This window comes from Xiphophorus hellerii, chromosome 4 (assembly GCF_003331165.1).
Source record: "Xiphophorus hellerii strain 12219 chromosome 4, Xiphophorus_hellerii-4.1, whole genome shotgun sequence".
Classification (NCBI taxonomy): Eukaryota; Metazoa; Chordata; class Actinopteri; order Cyprinodontiformes; family Poeciliidae; genus Xiphophorus; species Xiphophorus hellerii.
The window spans coordinates 4,027,306-4,047,526 of NC_045675.1; the positions used below are offsets into that span (position 1 = coordinate 4,027,306).

Consider the following 20,221-nt stretch of genomic DNA (forward strand, 5'->3'; position numbering starts at 1 on the left):
ATTATTGAGGATCAAGATTTAGTTTTCGGGGTTTTATGTTGATTCTTTTCACATTTTGTATATATTATTGGGATTGTGTGTTACTGATAAACACAAAATATGCTAGGTGATTTGAACTTAAAGTTTTATTATCATTTTATTATCATGGTATTGTGATAATTGTAAAAGTGATGATTATTATTTGTCTTTTAGGTAACTGTACGGCTTCAACGTGGTAACAAATAAATTGTCCCAGAAATGATTGCGATAAACAGTAATATTGTCATTTTGAGAAACTTTTCAACTAATATAATAATAACAACAGCACATTAATGCAACAATACCCATTCAAAGATAAAGAAAAAAAAAAAGAATTACTGGAATTGGAAAAAAAAATATTATTTAAAAAAGAAAGAAGCTATAATTAAAATGGATTATGAAGTCTCTGTAACCAAAATTGCTTCAAAAAATATTATTGAAAGTTGCAGTTGGAACCACATAAAAAATGGTGACTTTTCAATGCCATTAAAACGAGAACCTCTTTAGGATGTAATTTTTTGTTTGCAATTAAGATGATTATAAAATTATCCCAATTACAAAAAGTGTGCATCTGCATTTGCTCCATCTGCCTAAGAATCAGACTTGTACCATTTTTGTACTGAAGGCAGGGCCACGCAAAATTATTCCAGGGGCCACAAATGGTCCACGGGCCGCACTTTGAAAACCTCTGGCTCATATCGTGATACGTTTTTCAGCCATATTGTCCAGCTCTAACGTTTGAGTAAAATTTCTGGAGACTCTTCCCACCTATGATGTAATGTGAAACCGTTCTGGTTTTGTTAACCTACTCACCTGAATCATTCTTTTTCTCCTGCAGGTAAAACCGACGACGTAAAAGTGTCGGAAAAAGGTCGCCTCTCTCCGCGCTCTAACGGCCTCCAGCGCTCGCCGTCCGACGCGGGGCGCAGCAGTGGCGACGAGGCCAAGAAGCAGCCGGCCCCCACCAGCCGTGCCGCCGCCGCCACCCCGCTGACGCACACCGTCTCAGACCCGCAGTCTCACACGCTCATGCTGTCGACCCGCACCCCGACCAGCACCTTCGGCTTCAAGAAGCAAGGTCACGGCATGGTCACCATAGTAACCGCAAGCGGCGCCACCATCACCAGCGGCTCGGCCACGTTGGGGAAGATGCCCAAATCCGGAGGGCGCTCTCTGTCATGCGGCTTAAAATCGGGCGGGCAGGATGTGGGGTCTGCGTTGGGTCACCATGACGACGGCTTCCTCCCGATGAGCGCCCGCTCCACTCTGCAGTACCGCAGCCTGCCCAGGCCCAGCCGCTCGGGGGCCGCCGCCCGTAACAGCAACCGCTCGTCCACCAGCAGCATCGAGGCGGCCGTGCTCTCCGTCACGTCTCACGGGAAAAACTCGTTTGGCGTCGCCAAGCCCAACGGGTCAGCGGTGCTCCTGGCCAATCAGACGGATCGTGAGAAGGGCGTCTCCGAGATCGACAACCTGAGAGGCGGGATGCAGAGTGGCCCGGCGGCGGCGGCGGCGGCGGCGGCGGCGGGAAGACAGCAGGTTTCATCACCAACACTTCGCAGGTGAACACACATCTTCAAATTAGAAATACGATTCTGATTTTCAGGGTCACGATTCGATTCAGAAACAATTTTTAATTCAGAATCCAATTTTTCTATTTAGGTTTTTATATTCAGGAACATCATTTTGCATTAAACTAGGGCCACAGTTTTCTGTCCAATCACTGATCTTTAAGAAGTCTGACCTGCCAATTCAGATTTTGGCCGAAACCAATTTTTTTTTTGTCTGAAATGCTAAATGTAGAAATAAAGTCTCAGAGTTGGCAAAAGTGGGTTGACTGTTATTAATAGCAAACGTGCAGACATGACCCCATGAGCGGGGTGACAGTCAGACCTCTCTCACTGCAGAGGAGAAGAAGACAGCGGCTGATTTTTAGACCTTTTGTGAGGTAGATAAGATCAGGTTCCCATATTGTATCAACCGATCTACCAAAATTAAGGAAATCTGTGAAAGAGTGCCAGTTCCATAGCAGATTATTTCTCTTGTAACAAGACATTTTTCCCATGTTATTAGTTCATTTGATTTCCACTGGAACAAGTAGTTTTTCATTAATATTAAGGAATTATTTACTTAAAATAAGTGGCTGTATTTTGCTACAAAGATACTTTTAAAATAGTTTTGTCTTATTTCAAGTGTGCTAAGATAATTGCACTAGAAACTAGTGGTAAGATTTCGTGTTTTTGCAGTGTAATATCAGATTAACGCGCCCTGTTGACGGCCCTAGTTTTTAAAGAAACCCTCCAGACATGATGAGCCACTCCAAGTGGGGCCCTCCTGTATGGACTTGACTTCACCCCCCAAAAAACCTTACTCATGAGTAAGGGATCACACGTGTGGGCCTGTTTTACACACACTCACACACACACTCAGTATGTGGGGTTAAATGAGGCCATTGTGAGAGGAGGCCTTGAGTGCGGCTGATCAGCTGCCAAGCCTCAGCCTTGGTGGTGAGGTTGGAGGGGCAACAGGAGGGTGTGGCGCGCGGTAATGCAGTCTGCATCGTCTTACCTCAGCCCTCGTTAATGTGAGGCAGTGATAAGTCTTCAAAGAGATCCCCCGCCACGGCTTCAGTCATCACAGCCCGCCGATTAACCGAAACCGGGAACAAGAGGAGGGTTGTGGGTTCAACGCCGCTTCGTTCTGTACTGATTGAAAGCTTATAAGGGCTTCTTTTTTCTTCACTGTTTTTATGAGTAAAATTAGAAGCTCTAAGCAGAATCTTTTATCGTTGAACTAGTTACATTTACTCAATTACATTAACTTTAGTAACTTTTTTGAAAAAATTTACCTTTAGAAGTATTTTTGCTATGCTGTACTTTTTACTTTCACTTGAGTAATTTTGTTATGAAGTCTTTCTACTCTTACTTGCGTAAAGTTTCTGGATTTTCTTCCTACTGAATGAAAAACAAACATGTTGTAACCAAAACTTCACCAGGTGCAGACCTGCAGTTTTTGTTAAAAGTTTCATAAGTTTTATTTAGATTTGGAATTTTCTTTATTGAAAGAAACTGATTTGGAAAAAAAATATTTTGCCTGATTTTGTTATTTTTTTGTAACGAATATAAATTATTGTCATTTTGGTCCATAAAATACCAAAATTTCCTCTTAACTTTATATTTAGATCTGTCTAATGGTGTAATTTTTAAATATTAAATGATTGATAATTTGATCTGTTACTCTGTACTTGAATAGACTTTTTACCAAATACTTTTTTACTTTTACTTGAGTAATTTTTTTAGATGGCTACTTTTTACCTTTGCCTGAGTAAAAATATGTTGAAGTAGTTTTGCTCTTTCTGTAGTATTATTTTTTGGTAGTCTAGTATTTACTCAATTACATTTTCCTCGGCAGGAGTATTTTGGGCAAAGTATCCAAATATTGTACACAAGTAAGAAAAGAACTACTTCAACATACTTTTACTCAATTAAAAGAAAATAGTAGCTGTGAAAGAAATTACTCAAGTAAGAGTAATTTCTTTGGTAAAAGTATTTGGTAAAAAGTCTACTCAAGTACTGAGTAACTGATCAAATTATCAATAATTTAATATTTAAAAATTACATAAGATGGACCAAAATATACAGTTAAGTGGAAATTTTGGACCAAAATGACAATAATTAATATCCGTAATAAAAAATAACAGAATCAGGCAAAAAAAAAATTTTTTCCAAATTGGTTTCTTTCAGTAAAAAACGTATTAAACTTTTACAAAAACTGCAGGTATGTGTCTTTTTATGGCGAATTTTTTTTAAAACATGTTTGTTCTTCATTCATTGATTGATTGGTTCAACCACATTTAACTTCCTCCTCTCCTTCACTGACGCACGTTTAGGTTATTTGGTGGAAAGGCCAGTAAACAAGCTCCAGTCACCACAGCTGAAAACCTGAAGAACTCCACAGTGATCTCCAACCCCCACGCCACCATGAACCACGTTCCTACGGTGCTGGAGTCGCCTGACGGCGTGCTGGGAGGCGGGGACAGTGAGACCAGCAGCCCCCTGTTTGGAGGCCGAGCCCCGGGGTCAGGAACTGGGACTCTGGGCAGCGAGCAGGTGAGACACTTTAACTGGACTTAACTTGATGTAATATATATTTCACTTCAGCTCATCAGAGTCTTAACATTTGACTTCCTGTTCCTTTGGGTTCAAATGTGACATAAAACAAAAGTGATTTTCATTCAATTTCTCTTTAAAATACTGCTGAAGTAAAACAAATGTGGACTGATCTTTATCATGGACACAAAAAAAATAGTAATTTCTCACCAAACGTTGCTCATATTTATTGTCGGTACAATATTTATGGCTTAAAAGCTGCCTTTAAAACACAGTGCATATTTGGAAAACATACGAGTAGCTTCCCAAAGATTTAGTTCCTCAGGGATCAGTCTTTGGCCTCTTTTTATTCATTTTCATTCATTTAGTTAAATTTAAAATTACACACTCAAGTCCTGTGAATTCTGGTCAGCTGCTACTTATTTAATTCCAGGTTTAAAAGCAGCAGCTGTTTGTGTCCTTAGTTTATACAAGAGTAAACTGTGGCGGTGTTAAACGTGGGAGTGTGTTTATAGAGCTGCTTACAGGCCTTTGGTGGGGACACTGGGATTATTCTGCTCTCACCTTACTAATACCACAAACACGCCGACTTCTTAATTCAACTCCGGTTCAGGTGAAGCGCAGATGAGCCGAGCAGACGCCCGTTTCGCAAACTGCAGATCAAAATCCTTTCAGGCCTGGGATGTTTGAGCGTGCTCGGTCATGAACTCTGCTTCACGTTTTCACATGATTCAGAAGTTTTGAGCTGAATGGCTGTGAGTCACGTTATGACACACACAATGTTGTTTGACGAAAGAGAAGTCATGTCTTCACAAACAGAAGGCAGTTCAAAAGTTTATTAAATTATTTTAGATTCAATTCACTCTGGAATGAAAGTGGACAATGTAAGTACATAATGTCAGGGCTGCAACTGGAATTTGATTTAAGATAATGATTATTAAGTCTTCCTCTCAATATAATGGAGAAGTTGCATCTGGTATGTTGATTGAAGGTCTTTCATATTAGAATGTTTCATCAATTTATTTCCTAGAGAGATTTTGGAAATGGCAAATATACAGTAAGTGTTTTATGTCAGTAGATATTGCTAATTATTGATTGGATTTTTGTTTTAAATATCTTTTTTATCCACAGTTTTTACTCCGTACTGTTGTTCTTTTATTTTTAAGCAGTTATGAAGAACTGTGTGGAAAGCTTAAACTGCTGCTGCGCAAGTTACTCTGCAGGTTGTTGCTAGGTAACAAAAGAGTGAGTGAGTCAGTTGATGACACCACCCTTGCTTAGTTAGCTGTGGGAGGTGGAACAACTAGTTCACATTTTGCTGGTTTTTATACTTTGATTTGGGTTTCTGCAAGGCCTAAAAGCAACCCGAGCGCTTAAAAAAACACCCGTCCGCCGACTTTGGCAATAAGTTGAAGGTTTTTGGTGTCTGGAAAATGAGCCATTTGAAAAGTCTTTTGATTGTCAAGTCAAATTCAATGTGGCTCTACCTCGTTACCTAGTAACCCAAGCTGCTGTATATACTGTATAATGACTGCTGGAAAATACTGGTGTTTTGATTGATTTACTATTCAGAAACCACTTGCTACATTCTTGTTGGTTGCGCTGGACGCTCTACTAGTGCTTTTCAAAGATGTATGATTGTATAATTGAGGATCTATTTGGAGCCATTTTCACGTGTGAATCTATACATTGAGATGTGGGGCATGGCTAGCAGCAGCTTGTTTGGATTTAAAGTGACAAGACGTCCTCATAATGGACTGAGCAGACTAAAATAAAAAATTTTAAGAATGATTTTGTGCAAAACATGTAATGAACAGGTTTTGTATAGACCATAGATCTAATATAACCTGTTCAAAGCAGTATAATAAGTCAACTTTAAACTGCTGCTGCGCATGTTACTCAACAGGTTGTTGCTATTTAACCAAAGAGTTCTGTGAGACATTGAGTGTTTAAAGCCTTTCCTCTGCATACATCTCCCAGAATCCCGTGCAGTTTTAGATCAGGGTTCAGTGAATTTTCTTTATATTGATATACAGTATTATTGATTTATTTCCCGTCCCTTTGTAGACCTAATCTTAGACATTTATCTTGCAGGCCTCCAGCCCAGGATCAATGTATTCCTCCACCGGTCCCTCCAACAGCCTGACATGGGGAACCACCTTCAGCGGCTCGTCCGTGCCGAGCAGAGAGGGCACCCTGGGTGGGCACTGTGGGGCAGGCAGCGTGGGATTCCCCTCAGTCAGCAGCATGCACACCAGCAGCGAGTCCATCGACATGAGCCTGAGCAGCGCCGGCGGACTCGGGACACACCGGGAGGACACCATCTCTGCTCTGGGTCGCGCTGGGAGCGTCAAGACCGGCATGTCAGAGAGGTACAGACGGACAGGATGGGTTACGGAAATTATTAGGAAATGGAAACTTTTGTTTGTTTGCAGTTATTTTACTGAACACCAAGTTAAAAAGTTTGCATAACTATTAGGCTTAACGTACTTGTTTGATAATTGCTTTATTGTTCTCAGGTTCATTGCAGAAATATTTACATTCTTTGAATAAACTTCACTGTATGTACACTGCGAAAATCACAAACTCTTACCCAGTTTGTCTGGTTTCTAGTGCAAATATCTTAGCACAGTTGGAAAAAAGACTAAAATGTCTTACAAGTAACTTTTCAGCAAGGAATAACGGCTTATTTCACATAAATTATTTAATATTAATGAAAAAGAATTAGTTCTACTGGCATATTATTTTACTTATAACAAGATATTTTTCCCATGTCTTAAGAAAAAACAATCTGCCAATAATAATTTATCTTAAATTATTTTATAATGATAAAATAATAGTAATAGAAATAATATTAAAAGCAGTTAGGTTTTATGATAAGTTTAATTGAAAAAATGTGGAAATTTGTGAGTTTCAAAATGTTCTACTTTTGAAAATCAAAAATGTTCCTGTTTTTTCTGGAAATATCTGAGATCAATCTGAAAATTTCTGATTTTTATTTTCTAACTATTTTTTGACTTCAAACTGAGAAATTCTCATTTTTTTCCAGAAAATTTCTGAGAATTAAATTTTTTTCCTAGCAATTTTTCACGTTTTCTAACTCAGACATTTTCAACTGTTTTCTCTAAAACTTCTGACACCGATCTCAAAATTTTAAATTTTTTTCTAGCAATTGTTCAACTTTTCCAACTCAAAAATTTCCATGTTTCTTCCTAGAGCTTTCCTTTAATCTCAAAATTTCTGTTTTTTGTAGAATATTTTCAGCTTGTGTCCTTTTATCAAGAAAACTTCAGAGCTCATTCTCAAAATTTCTGAGTATTTTTTCTAGCAAATTTTTGACTTTTCAAACTCAGAAATCTACTTTTTTTTCTAGAAAATTTCTGTGCTTCATCTAAAAATTTCTGAGATTCTGGTGGAAATTTGATAATATTTTTCTTTTACTTGCAATGACCCTAATCTGGCATCGTATTTACGGCTTTTCCTAGTTGTCAGACAACAGGACCAGACGTCTGTTACAGGCAGGAAATCTGTACTAAAAACTCCTAAGCAATCCTCTTATTTCCTTTTTAAAAATGTCTGAATTGATCAGTTGCACAAAGCAGCCATGATGTTGGAGTTGTTTGTAGTTTGGTAATCTGTGTGCAGCCGCGGCGAGGAAACTATCTTGATTCTTGTCAGTGCAGCGGATTCCTTCCTGACAGCTTGACTGTGTAAAGTGACAAGAATTCCTCAGAGGAAACATTTTATCATTTGGGCTCCAGGCTGTGACATCAGTGAGGTTTCTCTGCTGAATCCTTGCTGTTGATTTCTGCTCTGAGACATTCCTTCATCTACCTCACTCTCTAAAACTTTGCTGTTTCTCTTGTGTCTGTTGTGCGTTTTCTTTTCCCCTTCCTGTCTTCCATCAGTCCCCTCTCCTCGCCCTCCGCTAGCCCCATATTCAGCCGAAACACGCTACCTCGGAGGCAGGACAGGTAAATGTACCTGTGTGCGGTGTTAGGCTGTTGCTGAGGTGGGTGGTCCTGCTAAAGCACCACCTGCTGCCACACAGGGAGCCCCCGCCTCTGGGATTACAACCTGTAATCTAGCCTCAGCGTTTTGTCCCTGTGTGGTAGTCTGTGGTTATTTTTAGGACTCCTTGAGATGAATGGAAATTATGAGTTTCAGGTTGTGTGTTTTAGTTTAGCTGTCACCTACTGCCATCTTGTGGTTGAGAATAGAGCTTACACCAAAATTGGGGTTTTCTGTTTCCACTGAAATATTAAATATCTGAAAAATACTTGAGTATAAAGTCCTAGCTAGTCTAGTTTTCTAGTTAATCTTGAAAAATGCCGTTTATTTATTTATTTTCTTTTGCTAAAGCTTTTGATGTTCTGAAAAAAATAAATAAATAAAAAAAACTTTCCAGTTTGGACATTATGTGTTTGCTATGGCAGAGGATTAGGGTCACTGAAAAAAAGGGAAAAGAAATATGACTTTTTTATGAGAATTTTGACTTTAATCTCAGAAATCTAATCTCAGGATCCTGACTCTTTTTTTTTTTTAGAATTTTGACTTTTTTTCTTGGAAGTTTGACTTTAATTTTCTCAAATGTCTGAGATTAAAATAATATTTTTTTTTCCAGTGGCCCTTATCCTCTTCTGTAGTTTGCAGCATACAGATTACATTGTTAAAATAATTTTAGCCATTTCTTCAGAGACACGTTTCCTTGCCTCCTCCCTCCATTTTGTTCCTCTTCTGAAGTGTTTCTCTCCCACAGCGGGCCACATTGTGGTAGAAACACTCTGCCTAAGAAGGGATTCAGGTACCTCATTTGTTTTTCTGTTGGGCACTTTGCACCTTTCCACTCCGGTTTTACCAGCCTCTGCTTTATATTTATTTTTTTTTCGCAGCGTCCACATCATCTCGTTAAGGCTTCTGCTCACGCTTTCAAAAATCAAGATTTTGTTTGGCACTTGGCACATGTGTTGTCGTGTTGAGTGTTTGTCCCTGTACGGATTTATCAGTGTGTTGTGCTGGGGCAGGCATGATCTTTTTTTTGTATCTGGGGTCAAATTTTCTCTTTTTTTGTCGTTTTTTCTGCTTTTTTCCGTTGCTCAAAGCTTTTAAAAAATGTTCACACAGTTGTAATATGTTGCTGCAGCATCTGTCTCATCTTCATGTCAGATCCTGGTGATTAATCTGGCTGCTTGAAGCAAAATAAGCAACAAAATCCAGCTCACTTATTGTTAAAAAAATTATAAAATTCCTTATCCTCCACACAAAATCTCCAGTTTGATGCCCTGGCTTCAGTTTTAACCCAATTCTTTGACTCTCTGCAGGTACGGTCCGTCTCAGCAGCTGCGAGGTCATGAGGACCGTGATTGGCTGCGCTCCCACTCCACCAGTGGGCTGCAGGACTCTGCCAGTAACTCACCGTTCTCCCCCGGCTCCAGCCTCACCTCACCCTCTGGGACTCGCTTCAACTTTGGACAGCTGGGTAGGCCACTCAAAAAAAAAAGTATATATTCACTGGCAAATCTGTAAAGTGTGGCATGCATTTACTTTGGTATTACTTACTAAATCCAGGTCAATCAATCGCTTTAAAGACATATAATTAATAAATGCACTCCACCTTTCTGTGTGATTTCATCCAAAGTCTGCTAATCTTTTGGGAGGAAAGAGCAATCCTTGAAAAAAAAACACAACAAACTATTAAGTACTGCAAAAAATGGAAAAATATAAATATTAAAGGGCACCTATTATTTTTACTTGAAAATGTTAGGATGGGTCCGAACTGTTTTAGGGCATCGTCACTTTAAATTCAAATTATCTGTTTCTAGTCACTCAATGTTTATACTCAAACATAAAAATAGCTGCAAACAACCGCAATTTCAGAAGCGTACATCTTAGAAAAGCAGAAGTGGAGCCTCCTGCACAATCAATAAAAATGCAGCAAGAGGTTTCTGGATGGTGAGTCAACAACAAAACACTTATGTTTTCCAGCAGCCATTGTACAGCCCATACAGCAGTAAAACATGCTGGAGCTCCACTTGGGTTGCTAGGTAACGACCCTTTGCTTGTCGAATATGACTCAACAATCAGAAAGGTTTTGAAACCAAAAAACAATTAACTTTTTGCTGGAAAACAGCTGGGTTAAGCATTTTTGGAAGCAGTTCAGACCAAAATGAACATACAAAATTGTGCAAAATGTGAATTTTGCGTACTTGGTCCCCTTTAATATAAACGCAGGTCACATTTTTAGGATTTGTATTTGGAACAATGTTTGCTTTTTGTTCCTGTTTTAATTATGCAGTAATTTGTGTTGCTTTATCACATAAAATCCCAATATAACACATTAAAGCTTGTGTATCAGGATCATGCATGAATACCTTAGTGAGGCACTGTAAAATTATGGACAGGGAGCTGGTTCATTTTAGCTCGACCAGCTCCCACGTTTATGTATTTAAATTTATGTAAAATATTTTATTTTACATAATATAACCTGCACATAAATGTGCTTTTAGAAAGAACCAGCTTTGATGCTCTGGTTGTATCGTTTCTGCAGCATCCAGCCCAACCTCTGCAGGTCAGATCAACCTCGCTGGTCTGCGCAACAACAGCCTGACCAATCAGGACGCTCCTTTTGACCCGTGCAGCGACAGTCGACTGAGAAACTCCTGCATGTCGCTGGATGAGAAGACTCGCACCATGAGCCGGTCGGGATCTTTCAGGGACGGCTTCGAAGAAGGTAAGACCTCTGCTCTTGTTTCTGTTTCACATTTGGGATGAAATCAGGTTTAAATACATGTAAACCAGTTCAAAGGCCTCCTACTTCTGCTTTCTTATTTGACTTAAACAATTATTAGTATTTTTGTTAATAGAACATTAAACATGATAAGCCATTGTTTTCCAAGGGATCATTTAAGTTTTATGGCTCGAGAAAAATGTAACTTAAAAAGCTTGCTGGTACCTGATTTGTATAAAATTGGGGAAATGAAATGAACATTTAAAACTTTAAAACACAAACAAAAGTTGCAATAAATAACAAGAAAGCAAAGTAACCATTTTCGTAGGTGCTTTGCTGAGATCAGAAGTCAAGGAAAAGCTGATGTTTTAAGCTGTAGCTTGTCAACTAAACAGTGCAAAACTATTAAAACCAAATTATTTACTTTTTTTTTTAAACTATAAAAATTTTATTTAGATAAACATCATATTGCTTTGTTTCCTTATACTGGGTTCTCATGATAATGAAATTTAGCACATTTATTTTAGCAGGAATGGTTCATGTGGTTGAATAAAATAAGAGCAATGTTCTTTTTGAACCATTCTGAGATAAACTGAAGTACTTTAAAGTTTTAGTTTCACATTTTTTAAGTCAATCTAACATCTCTAATGTAAAAACAGTACTGAATTGACTTAAAATGTTTCTATTTTTTTAAAAACAGACATTAATGTACTGAATTACAAATGTATTAATTTGGAGTTTTTGCAGAACCAAGTATAGACCTTCCCTAATTGTGCACATTGTGTCCGAAAACCGATATAGAATTTTTTTAATATCGGGATTGGTACAGATATTAATCGATGCATCTCTAGTTTGTATCGTCATGTTTTAGCTAATTTTATTGTGCATGAGCAGCTGTCCGTCATCCATTGTACAACTTGTCTTGAAAGCCCTACGTCTGGTTAAAAATAACAGATGAACGCATGTTGTTGCACCTCAAGCGTCTGTAACATATCTGTCCTCCTCCCGTTTCAGCAGAGGGGATAATTACAGGGATCGCTGTGTGAGGTGTGAGTGAGACGTGGTGACATTTAGGAAAACCACCGAGCTAAACTTTCTCCCTCCCACTTTCACTCTTTGTCTTGGTTGTCGTCTCTGCTGTGACATGCAGTTTGTGTGCATGTCCATGTTTCTGAAGTGTAGAGTTTCCCTCCAGACACAAAAGGCGCATCATCCCTGAAACACTTTGTTGTGCTTAACGAGAGCAATAACACCGCACTTTGTCTTCTCATCCACACCAAACTAAATCCCCCCTGCTCACATTTATGTTTGCAAATATTTTCTCGGCTTAAAGGAGAATCACAGACATAAATTTTCTATTTTAAATTATAGTTTACAGCTTCTGGGTTGCTTGTCTGAGCTTGGAGTTGGGGATTTTTTTTATTTTATTTGAGTGAAAGATGATTTTAAAAAGGTAAAAGTTTTAGAAATTAGTGGTAACTCTACTCAAGTCATTATTGGTACCATTCAAGGCCCTGAAAATATGGAAAAATGTAACATCTGTCAATCGATTAGAAACTTTAATCAGATAAGCTTGAAATATGAATATGCAAACAAATGCAAGCAATTATCTTGAAGCAGCAATCAGGTCAAGCAGTCTTCCACTACTCAACAGTACGGCTGTAACTGATGATTATTTTAGTAATTGATTAATCTATTGATTTATTTTGATGATTTTTTTAATCGGATGAAAAAAGATTTTTCATTAAGCCTTTTTTACACATTAGAAATACATTAAAATATCCAAACAAATAATTCAACACAATTTTGAGTTTGTAGACTCCTGTTAATGATTAATTGATTACTAAATTAGTTAACAATTATGTCAATAAACGATTTATCGTTTCTACCGTATTCAACAACAACTAAGGGAAGCTTACTCCACTACACATCCATGAACGTAGTAGCAAACTTGCTCAGGGGACGACTGACAAATAAGAAAATTTTATTTTGCACCCCCACACAGCCCATTTTTGATGCCGCCCTCAAAAGTATCAAAAGTAGCACCGTATGCATGTTTTCAAAAAATGTTTAAGAAAATGCTTTATTGTATCAAACCAAACATGTGGACTTCTCATGTGAAATGTGAAGTTTTTCAGTTTTCCAGGTTTTTATATCCAAGAAGGTTTAAAGAGTATTTGCCAGCTTTTATTATTTATACTGTAGTAGTTTTGGTTTTGTTCATATTTGGTCAATTTTGCAGAATTCACAAGATAAAGGTGTTGTCTTGTGATTATGTTTACATCTGAATACTCAACAGAAGAAACCATTTTCAAAAAGTTAATTTAGTTATTGTTATTGTTGAACAACGAACGGATTGGCGTTTTCTCCCAGCTTTTACTGCCGCCATTTTACAGAAAATGCCGCCAGGATTATGGAGCACCGTAATTTACTGACAAGTGATGTAAACTGCTTGTGTCACATGAGTTCAAAAGGTGAATAAATAGAATCATGAACACAAAAATTAGGGATATTACATGTATAATTTTAGTTTGTTTTAATTAGTTTTATAAAAGCACAGTATAGTTTCAGTTAGTTACCGTTTTTCATCCATTTTTATTTTTTTCAGTTAATGACAATGTTTTCTCAATTACTATTTTAGTTATTTTGATAGTTTTAGGACATAAGGACACTTCCTCCACCTCTTGTTGCAGAACGAGGGGCATTCCCAAACCTACCTAAAGATATAATCTTTCTGGTGAGTCCTGGGTCGACCCTGAGGCTTTCTCCCAGTGGGATCTGTGAAAAACAAACACCTCTCACCAGTCCCCAAACTAACCAGACCAGCTCTTCTTGATAACCGCCTAGTAAAAGCCTGAGTTCCTAACCACCAACATCCTTCAAAAAATCAGAGCAACAATGATGTTTCATCTGTACCTTGCCTCTCACCCACTGGCTGCAGGGTTAGGCTCAGTATGGATGAATGGATGGATTAAAAAGTATTTGTTTGAAATAACAGGAGATGATGAAACATGACTGCAGTTTTCCGCCAGCCCAAGAAGTGCTTTTAAATCTGCTGGTTTATGTAGAGGGTTGAAAGACTTGAAATATAAAAAAAACACTGGAATTTTTTCAGTTTGGTTAAATATCAGAGTCTGAAATCAAACTTTTACAACTTAAAAGGGACATTTTATACTAAATTAACCTTTTTAATGTTTTTGTACTTTAATTTGGGTTTCTACTTCTTCTAAACACAGACCAAGCACTTAACAAACCCCTCCTAGATGGTTTTCAGCAATAAGTTGATGTTTTATGGTCTCTGGAAAATTATCCATTTCAAAAACCTCTATACTGTAACGTCACAAATCAGCAGGCATGACCCTTCACCTAGTAATCCGAGCGGAACCCAGTCCATTGGCTAGCAACCCCAGTGGAATCCAGCCCGTTACCTAGCAACCAGTGGCATCTAGCCTGTTACCTAGTAACCCAAGCTGAGCTTCAGCACGTTTGGTCAGCTGGGTTTACTGCCGTATTTGCTGTAAGACGTCTGCTTGAAAAGCCAAGTGTTTGCAGCCATTTTCACGTGTGAATGTAAACGTTGAGTAGGGGGGCGTGGCCAGCAGCAGCTTATTTGGATTTAAAGTGACAGGAGGCCATAAATCATTTCAAAATAGGCAGAACTGGGCAGATGAAAATCTCATTATCTAAGTATGATTTTGTGCAAAAAAATGTAAGGAACTTGTTTTGTATATCCCATTGCATAATGATCAGCTTTAAGAGATATCGGCGGCTGAACAGCCACAACAAAGCAAGGATAAAGTCACATTATCCTGAGTAATAACAACAACGTAAAACTGTTATCAAAACAAAACGAGCTGAAGATCTCGTTACCTTGAGATGAAAACAAACTGTTGGTGTTTTCTTGACACAATGAGTTGTCCACCCAGAGAGACAAGGACAAGCTTGAGATGTTATTATCTTGAACTGTATATTAGCAATTCGTCCATGAATTTGCAATAAAGTTTGACTGAGTTTTCATTTAATAAAAAAAAATCAAAACAGCCATTCCACTTAAAAAAAAAGTCAGATTTTTGGCTAACTTGTTAATAAAGCAGTACAGCCTGATTGTTTTGTCTCTCAGAGAAAACTAAATGTTTTGCTTTCATGTGGCTGCCTGCACACCTTCCCGTCTAGACCGAACAAAGATAAGAGTGAATCTCCTGTAAACACCTATCCACCTCCTGTAACAGAACAAATGCTTCTTTTGCGGATCGGGCCGACCTCTCGCCGTGGTTTCTGACATCACATTGCTGATCCCTTCTAATCTGCTCCCAGACAGGGAACAGTAGCGGCCCTGTTTTCCCTACATGTGCGATTAGCAGCTGAGTCACTGCGGTAAAGTTCAGCTTGTCATTAGTTTCGCCACGGTTGGGCTGTAATGTGGAGGAGTTTTATCGTTATAGTCAGGAATTAGACTCCGCCTGGACCGAACTGGAAAGACTGGGTAGTTTGTGTGGGGAGACTGTGGGAGGTCTGGTTGTAATCACAGCAGAGCCGGCCCAAGGTTGTCTGGGGCTTTGAGCTGAATTTGATTTGGGGGCCCAACTTCCTGCCCACCAATTATAATCCCACACAAAACACAAAATCTTAGTCTAGTTTCTAGTGCAGATACCTTAGTGTATTTGAAATTAGACAAATCGGGCATTTATTTTTTGAAAAACTTGTGATTAATATAAGAATTTTTGATTTATCGTTGTCATAATAAATCACAGTTAATGTCAAAAAATAGAACTAAAATATATCTCTTTTTATTTTTCACAGTTGTTTTTACAATCACATAAATAAGTACCAATAAATTTAGTGATATAAATCACACTTCATTATGTGATGGTGTCCTAAAGAAGTCTTTTTAAAATGAATATGTTTTTCAAGAGCGGTATTTATGTTTATGCTCTGCCATGCAGTCATGGCCAAACAGTTACTTAAACATTTTCTTTTTGTTTCTGCAGTTCATGGCTCATCTCTGTCTTTGGTGTCCAGCACTTCTTCCATTTACTCCACGGTGAGTTTACACTCCAGAATTGGTGTGAATTTTGCTCATGTTTTCATATTCCTGAAGGCAACGGTTCTCCCTGTCACATATATTTTGCTTTTTACTTTTACTAACTTTACCCTGGACTCCAGCGCCGTCAAAGCTGAACGTAATTTTACATCCAGCAGCTTTCTTTGGGCCTTGCTAATAAATAATAAAAAAAATTAATTACAAGAAGAAAATCATAATAACATGAGAATAGTCAAAGTATTACAAAATAAGTTTTAACATAATTATTTATTATTGTAATATTATGACTTTATTCTCCTAATATAACTGTATTCTTGTAACATTATAACTTTATTCTATTAATATTACAACTTTATTCTTGTAATAGTTTATTGTCGGAATTTTATGACTGTATTCTTATAATACTATGACTTTATTGTTGTAATTTATTGTTGTTTATTGTTGTAATTGTTGTAATTTATTACAACAAGTTTATTGTTGTAATTTTATAAATGTATTGTCATAATAGTACAACTTTATTGTTGAAATATTATGACTCTATTCTCGTACAAGTTTCTTCTCATAATACTGACTTTCTTCTCATAATTTTATGACTTTATTCTTGTAATTTTATTATTTTTATTTTCTTAGTGTGGCTGGAAAACCCTGTTGAACCCAAAATTAGCCAAAATAGGAATCATTTTTGCAGTTATTCATGTGGAAACCGCTTCAGTTCATTTAAATATCAAAATTTATCAGTCAACTCAAACAGATATGTGACTCACACATCCTGAAAGGAAAAAGTTTAGTTGTGGGCACACAGAGTAACAGGGAACAGCCCACATGTGCACACAGACAGTGAAGCTCCTCCTCCTCTCTCTGGGTTTGTTCGCTCACCTGAGCAGGTGTAGCACAGAATCTCTCAGACTAGCGTTGACCCTCAGAGCCTGAAAGTTACAGGCTGGAAATCAGAGCGGAGCCAAAATGATGGCGACTTTATCGCTGACGGGAACGGTCCCGGCTTGGCAGCAAACGGTAGGAAACAGGAGCAGAGTGATACGGTTCCTGATTTTATGGAGCACGAGTCAGAGGCGGGTTATTTTCTGGCCGTAAAGTTTCTTTGAAATAAGATCTATGTGCTGTAATCTGCTTCTGATAGAACTGAGTGATGATGTTTTTGTGTTAGAGTGAGTCGTTTCAGGACAAACTGCTGTGTTTGTTTCTAGGATCAGGTGGTTGCACTGCAAAAACACAAAATCTCACCCAGTATTTTTGTGTTGTTTCTACTGCAAATATCTTAGAACACCTGAAATAAAACAAAACTAACTTACATGTAACTTTTAATCCAGACATAAGAGCTTGTTTTAAGTAATTAATTCCTTAAAATTGATAAAAAGTACTAATTCAATTGGTAGATTATTTAAATTGTAACATAGAGAAAATGTCTTGTATTTGAAAAAAGATACAGTGGAACTGTATCGATATTAAGGTATTGTTTACTAAAATCAAGCTCCTATATCTTACTGAAAAGATACTTGCACACTTGTTTTGTCTTATTTCAGTTGTAATAAGATATTTGCACTGGAAAGTAGACCAAAAATAGTTGGTAAGATTTAGTTTTTTTGCCGTGTACGTTAGAATCAGATCATTTTGTGTCCATAAAGGTGAATTGAAATAAGATTTTTGTGCTGTAAACTGCTCCAGCTTTGCTATTTTTGCATTTGAGTGTTTCTGTGTTTTCTCTGCGTCTCCAGGACAAATGTCTGTGTTTGCATTTCTAGGATCAGCAGGTTGTGTGTCTGCGTGTGTTTTTGAATCTCTTTGTAATCCACATGCCACAGTCCAGATGTGCTAATGTTCGCTGCTAGGAAAGCTGCTGCAGTGAGTCGCTACAGGCAAAGAGAAAAAAAAGTCAAACTCACCTTAAATTTAGCTCCAAATAAAGTCATTGTTAAAATCTATAAATAAAAGTCGGTGTGCAGCCTTTTTTTATATGTAAATGTGGGTGCTGCATGTTTCAGTGTTTTGGTGACCAGCATCAGGGCGTGTTGCGTTCGTGCGAGCTAGCGTTTGTTTTCTATGCTCTTGCTCTGTATGTCTATTTACCACCTATTTCTTTTTTTTTTGGCTATTGTTCCATTTTGACAATGAGACTCAACACACATGGTGAAATGCCTTCAGGAGGATATCTCTGCTTCCCAGACATATTACACCAGACAATACGCTCCACAGTTTATAAAGCTTGTCTCCAAGGAGCTAATAAATCAAACAGGAGTCAGGAAATGTGCGGTCTGACCCGCGGCAGGTTGAAGACTCTAATGGTTTCCTCTTCTTCTGCTGCTTGTTTTTCAGAACGAGGAGAAGTCTCAGTCGGAGGTAAGCATCAGCGCGCCCACAGCGATCCCAGCCTCTTTAATTTTCTGCGTTCACTAGCTGGACTTGTTGGAACATGGGCATGTTTTCACAGTTGTATCCAGTTACACATGTAGCCATGTTGTGACTGACCTTCTTTACCCACTGAACACCTGTACACTGCAAAACACAGAAGAACAAGCTCCACTGGCAGAATGCTTCAAATATGGGAAAAATGTCTTGTCAAAACTAATACGCTTTCATCAATATTAAGAAATTATTGACTGAAAATAGCTTCTATATTTTGCTGAAAAGTTACTTGTAAGCTAGTTTTGTCTTATTTCGATTGTACTAAGATAATTGCACTAAAAGCTAGACAAAGATACTTAGAAAGATTTTTTATTTTTGCAGTGTATGGCATAAAAGAGTAGTATTTCAGGAGAATTCTACACTGCAAAAACACAAAATCTTAAGTATTTTTTGTCTAGTTTGTGCTGCAAATAAATTTGTACTCTTGAAATAAGAAAAACAAACATATGAGTAACTTTTTGGCAAGATATAGGAGTTTGTTTTAAGTAAATAATTCCTTTATATTGTTGAAAAAGTACTAGTTCCACTAGCAGATTATTTCACTCATAACATGGGAAAAATTTTATGTTATAAGTGAAATAATTTTCCAGTGCAACTAGCACTTTTTCATTCAAATTAAGAAATTATTAACCAAGATCAAGCTCTTATATCTTACTTAAAAGTTACTTATAAGTTAGTTTTTCTTTTTTCAAGTGCACTAAGATGTTTGCAGTAGAAACTAGGCTGTAATTGGTAAGATTTTGTGTTTTTCCAGTGAACCCAGAACAAATTGTTCAGATCAGGAATCCTCCCGTTTGTGACTGCAGTGTTTTCCTTATTATGCGTCTGGTTGCGTGTTTGAAGTTTTTGTCTTGACCCTGCAGATTCGAAAACTTCGCCGGGAGCTGGATGCCTCCCAGGAAAAGGTTTCCGCCCTCACCACTCAGCTGAGCGCCAATGTAAGTGAACAGGAACATCAACACACGCACCGGAAAACTTATATCACACACCTGTACGTGATGGGCCTGGATTTTAAAAGTGACTGTTTTTATAATCAACAAGTTTGCCTTCTTTATATTTGTTAGATTTTTAGGAGAGACATTTTTTAAAAAAAATCCTAAAACAGATGTTTTAAACTGTAAATTTAAGTACAAAACTGAAATAGAACAAGGCCAAATTTACTGTTCTAAAGAATTTACTGATCTAAATCCTTTTATTGTACCTGAATTTCCTTTTGTTTGTTTATTTGTAGCGTATTTTTAAATACAAATTCACCGCTTTGTCTTTTAAAGCTTCACAAAGTAGAGAAAATCTGTCTCCATCACGCACTGAAACACAAGTACTTACTAATCCCTTACAGAAAGATGGCACAGTGTTCTTTACTCTCAAAAGGTATAATTTTACTACTGGCAGAGCCATCAGAGAATCTCTTAAAGCATCTCTAGACACGAACGTTTTTGGCTGCCTTCTGCCCTCGTTGCACAAGTCTTGCCACGCTCTGCTGGTAATCGGCTCCTAGACTGCGCGCTCTCCTCCGGATTACAGATATGGAAGGAAGGTTGAAAGGTTGAAAACAACAGATACTCAAGTCCCGGCACACTGCCGGTAGATTTAAAGCAAAGATTTTATAGTAAGTGACGCCTCCATACAAGCAGGAGCACCGCAGAGATGCAGAGAGAGAGAGAGACAAAAAACTGTTGAAATATTTAACGGTCTGTCACAGGCTGATGAATTGTCTGAGCACACCTTGATGCCCCTGAGGCAGAAAAATTAAGCTTCTGCTGTAAAAAGACCAAACGTGAACACGCAAATCAGTCGCACAGGATCAAATCTAGAGGAGGAGTTTGTTCACCCAGTGTGATTAAAGGGGATGTATGGTGCTAAATTCACATTTTGCATATTTTTGTACTTCCATTTGGATCTCTA

The 20,221-nt window shown here is 37.9% G+C and overlaps 1 protein-coding gene across 9 annotated transcripts in view; it reads left to right on the forward strand.

Moving 5' to 3' along the window:
- Window positions 1-20,221, forward strand: part of nav2a (neuron navigator 2a) — a 256,627-nt gene that overhangs the window by 221,045 nt on the left and 15,361 nt on the right. For 5 of the 9 annotated variants that reach the window (XM_032560513.1, XM_032560508.1, XM_032560509.1 and 2 more), the window contains 10 exons: window positions 857-1,580; window positions 3,908-4,127; window positions 6,222-6,499; window positions 8,036-8,101; window positions 8,887-8,931; window positions 9,449-9,606; window positions 10,675-10,857; window positions 15,843-15,895; window positions 18,227-18,250; window positions 19,180-19,254. In XM_032560513.1, the coding sequence (XP_032416404.1) occupies window positions 857-1,580; window positions 3,908-4,127; window positions 6,222-6,499; window positions 8,036-8,101; window positions 8,887-8,931; window positions 9,449-9,606; window positions 10,675-10,857; window positions 15,843-15,895; window positions 18,227-18,250; window positions 19,180-19,254 (1,826 nt within the window). The remainder of the gene's footprint in view (window positions 1-856; window positions 1,581-3,907; window positions 4,128-6,221; window positions 6,500-8,035; window positions 8,102-8,886; window positions 8,932-9,448; window positions 9,607-10,674; window positions 10,858-15,842; window positions 15,896-18,226; window positions 18,251-19,179; window positions 19,255-20,221) is intronic. The other 4 variants (XM_032560511.1, XM_032560516.1, XM_032560512.1 and 1 more) reach the window with 2 other exon arrangements.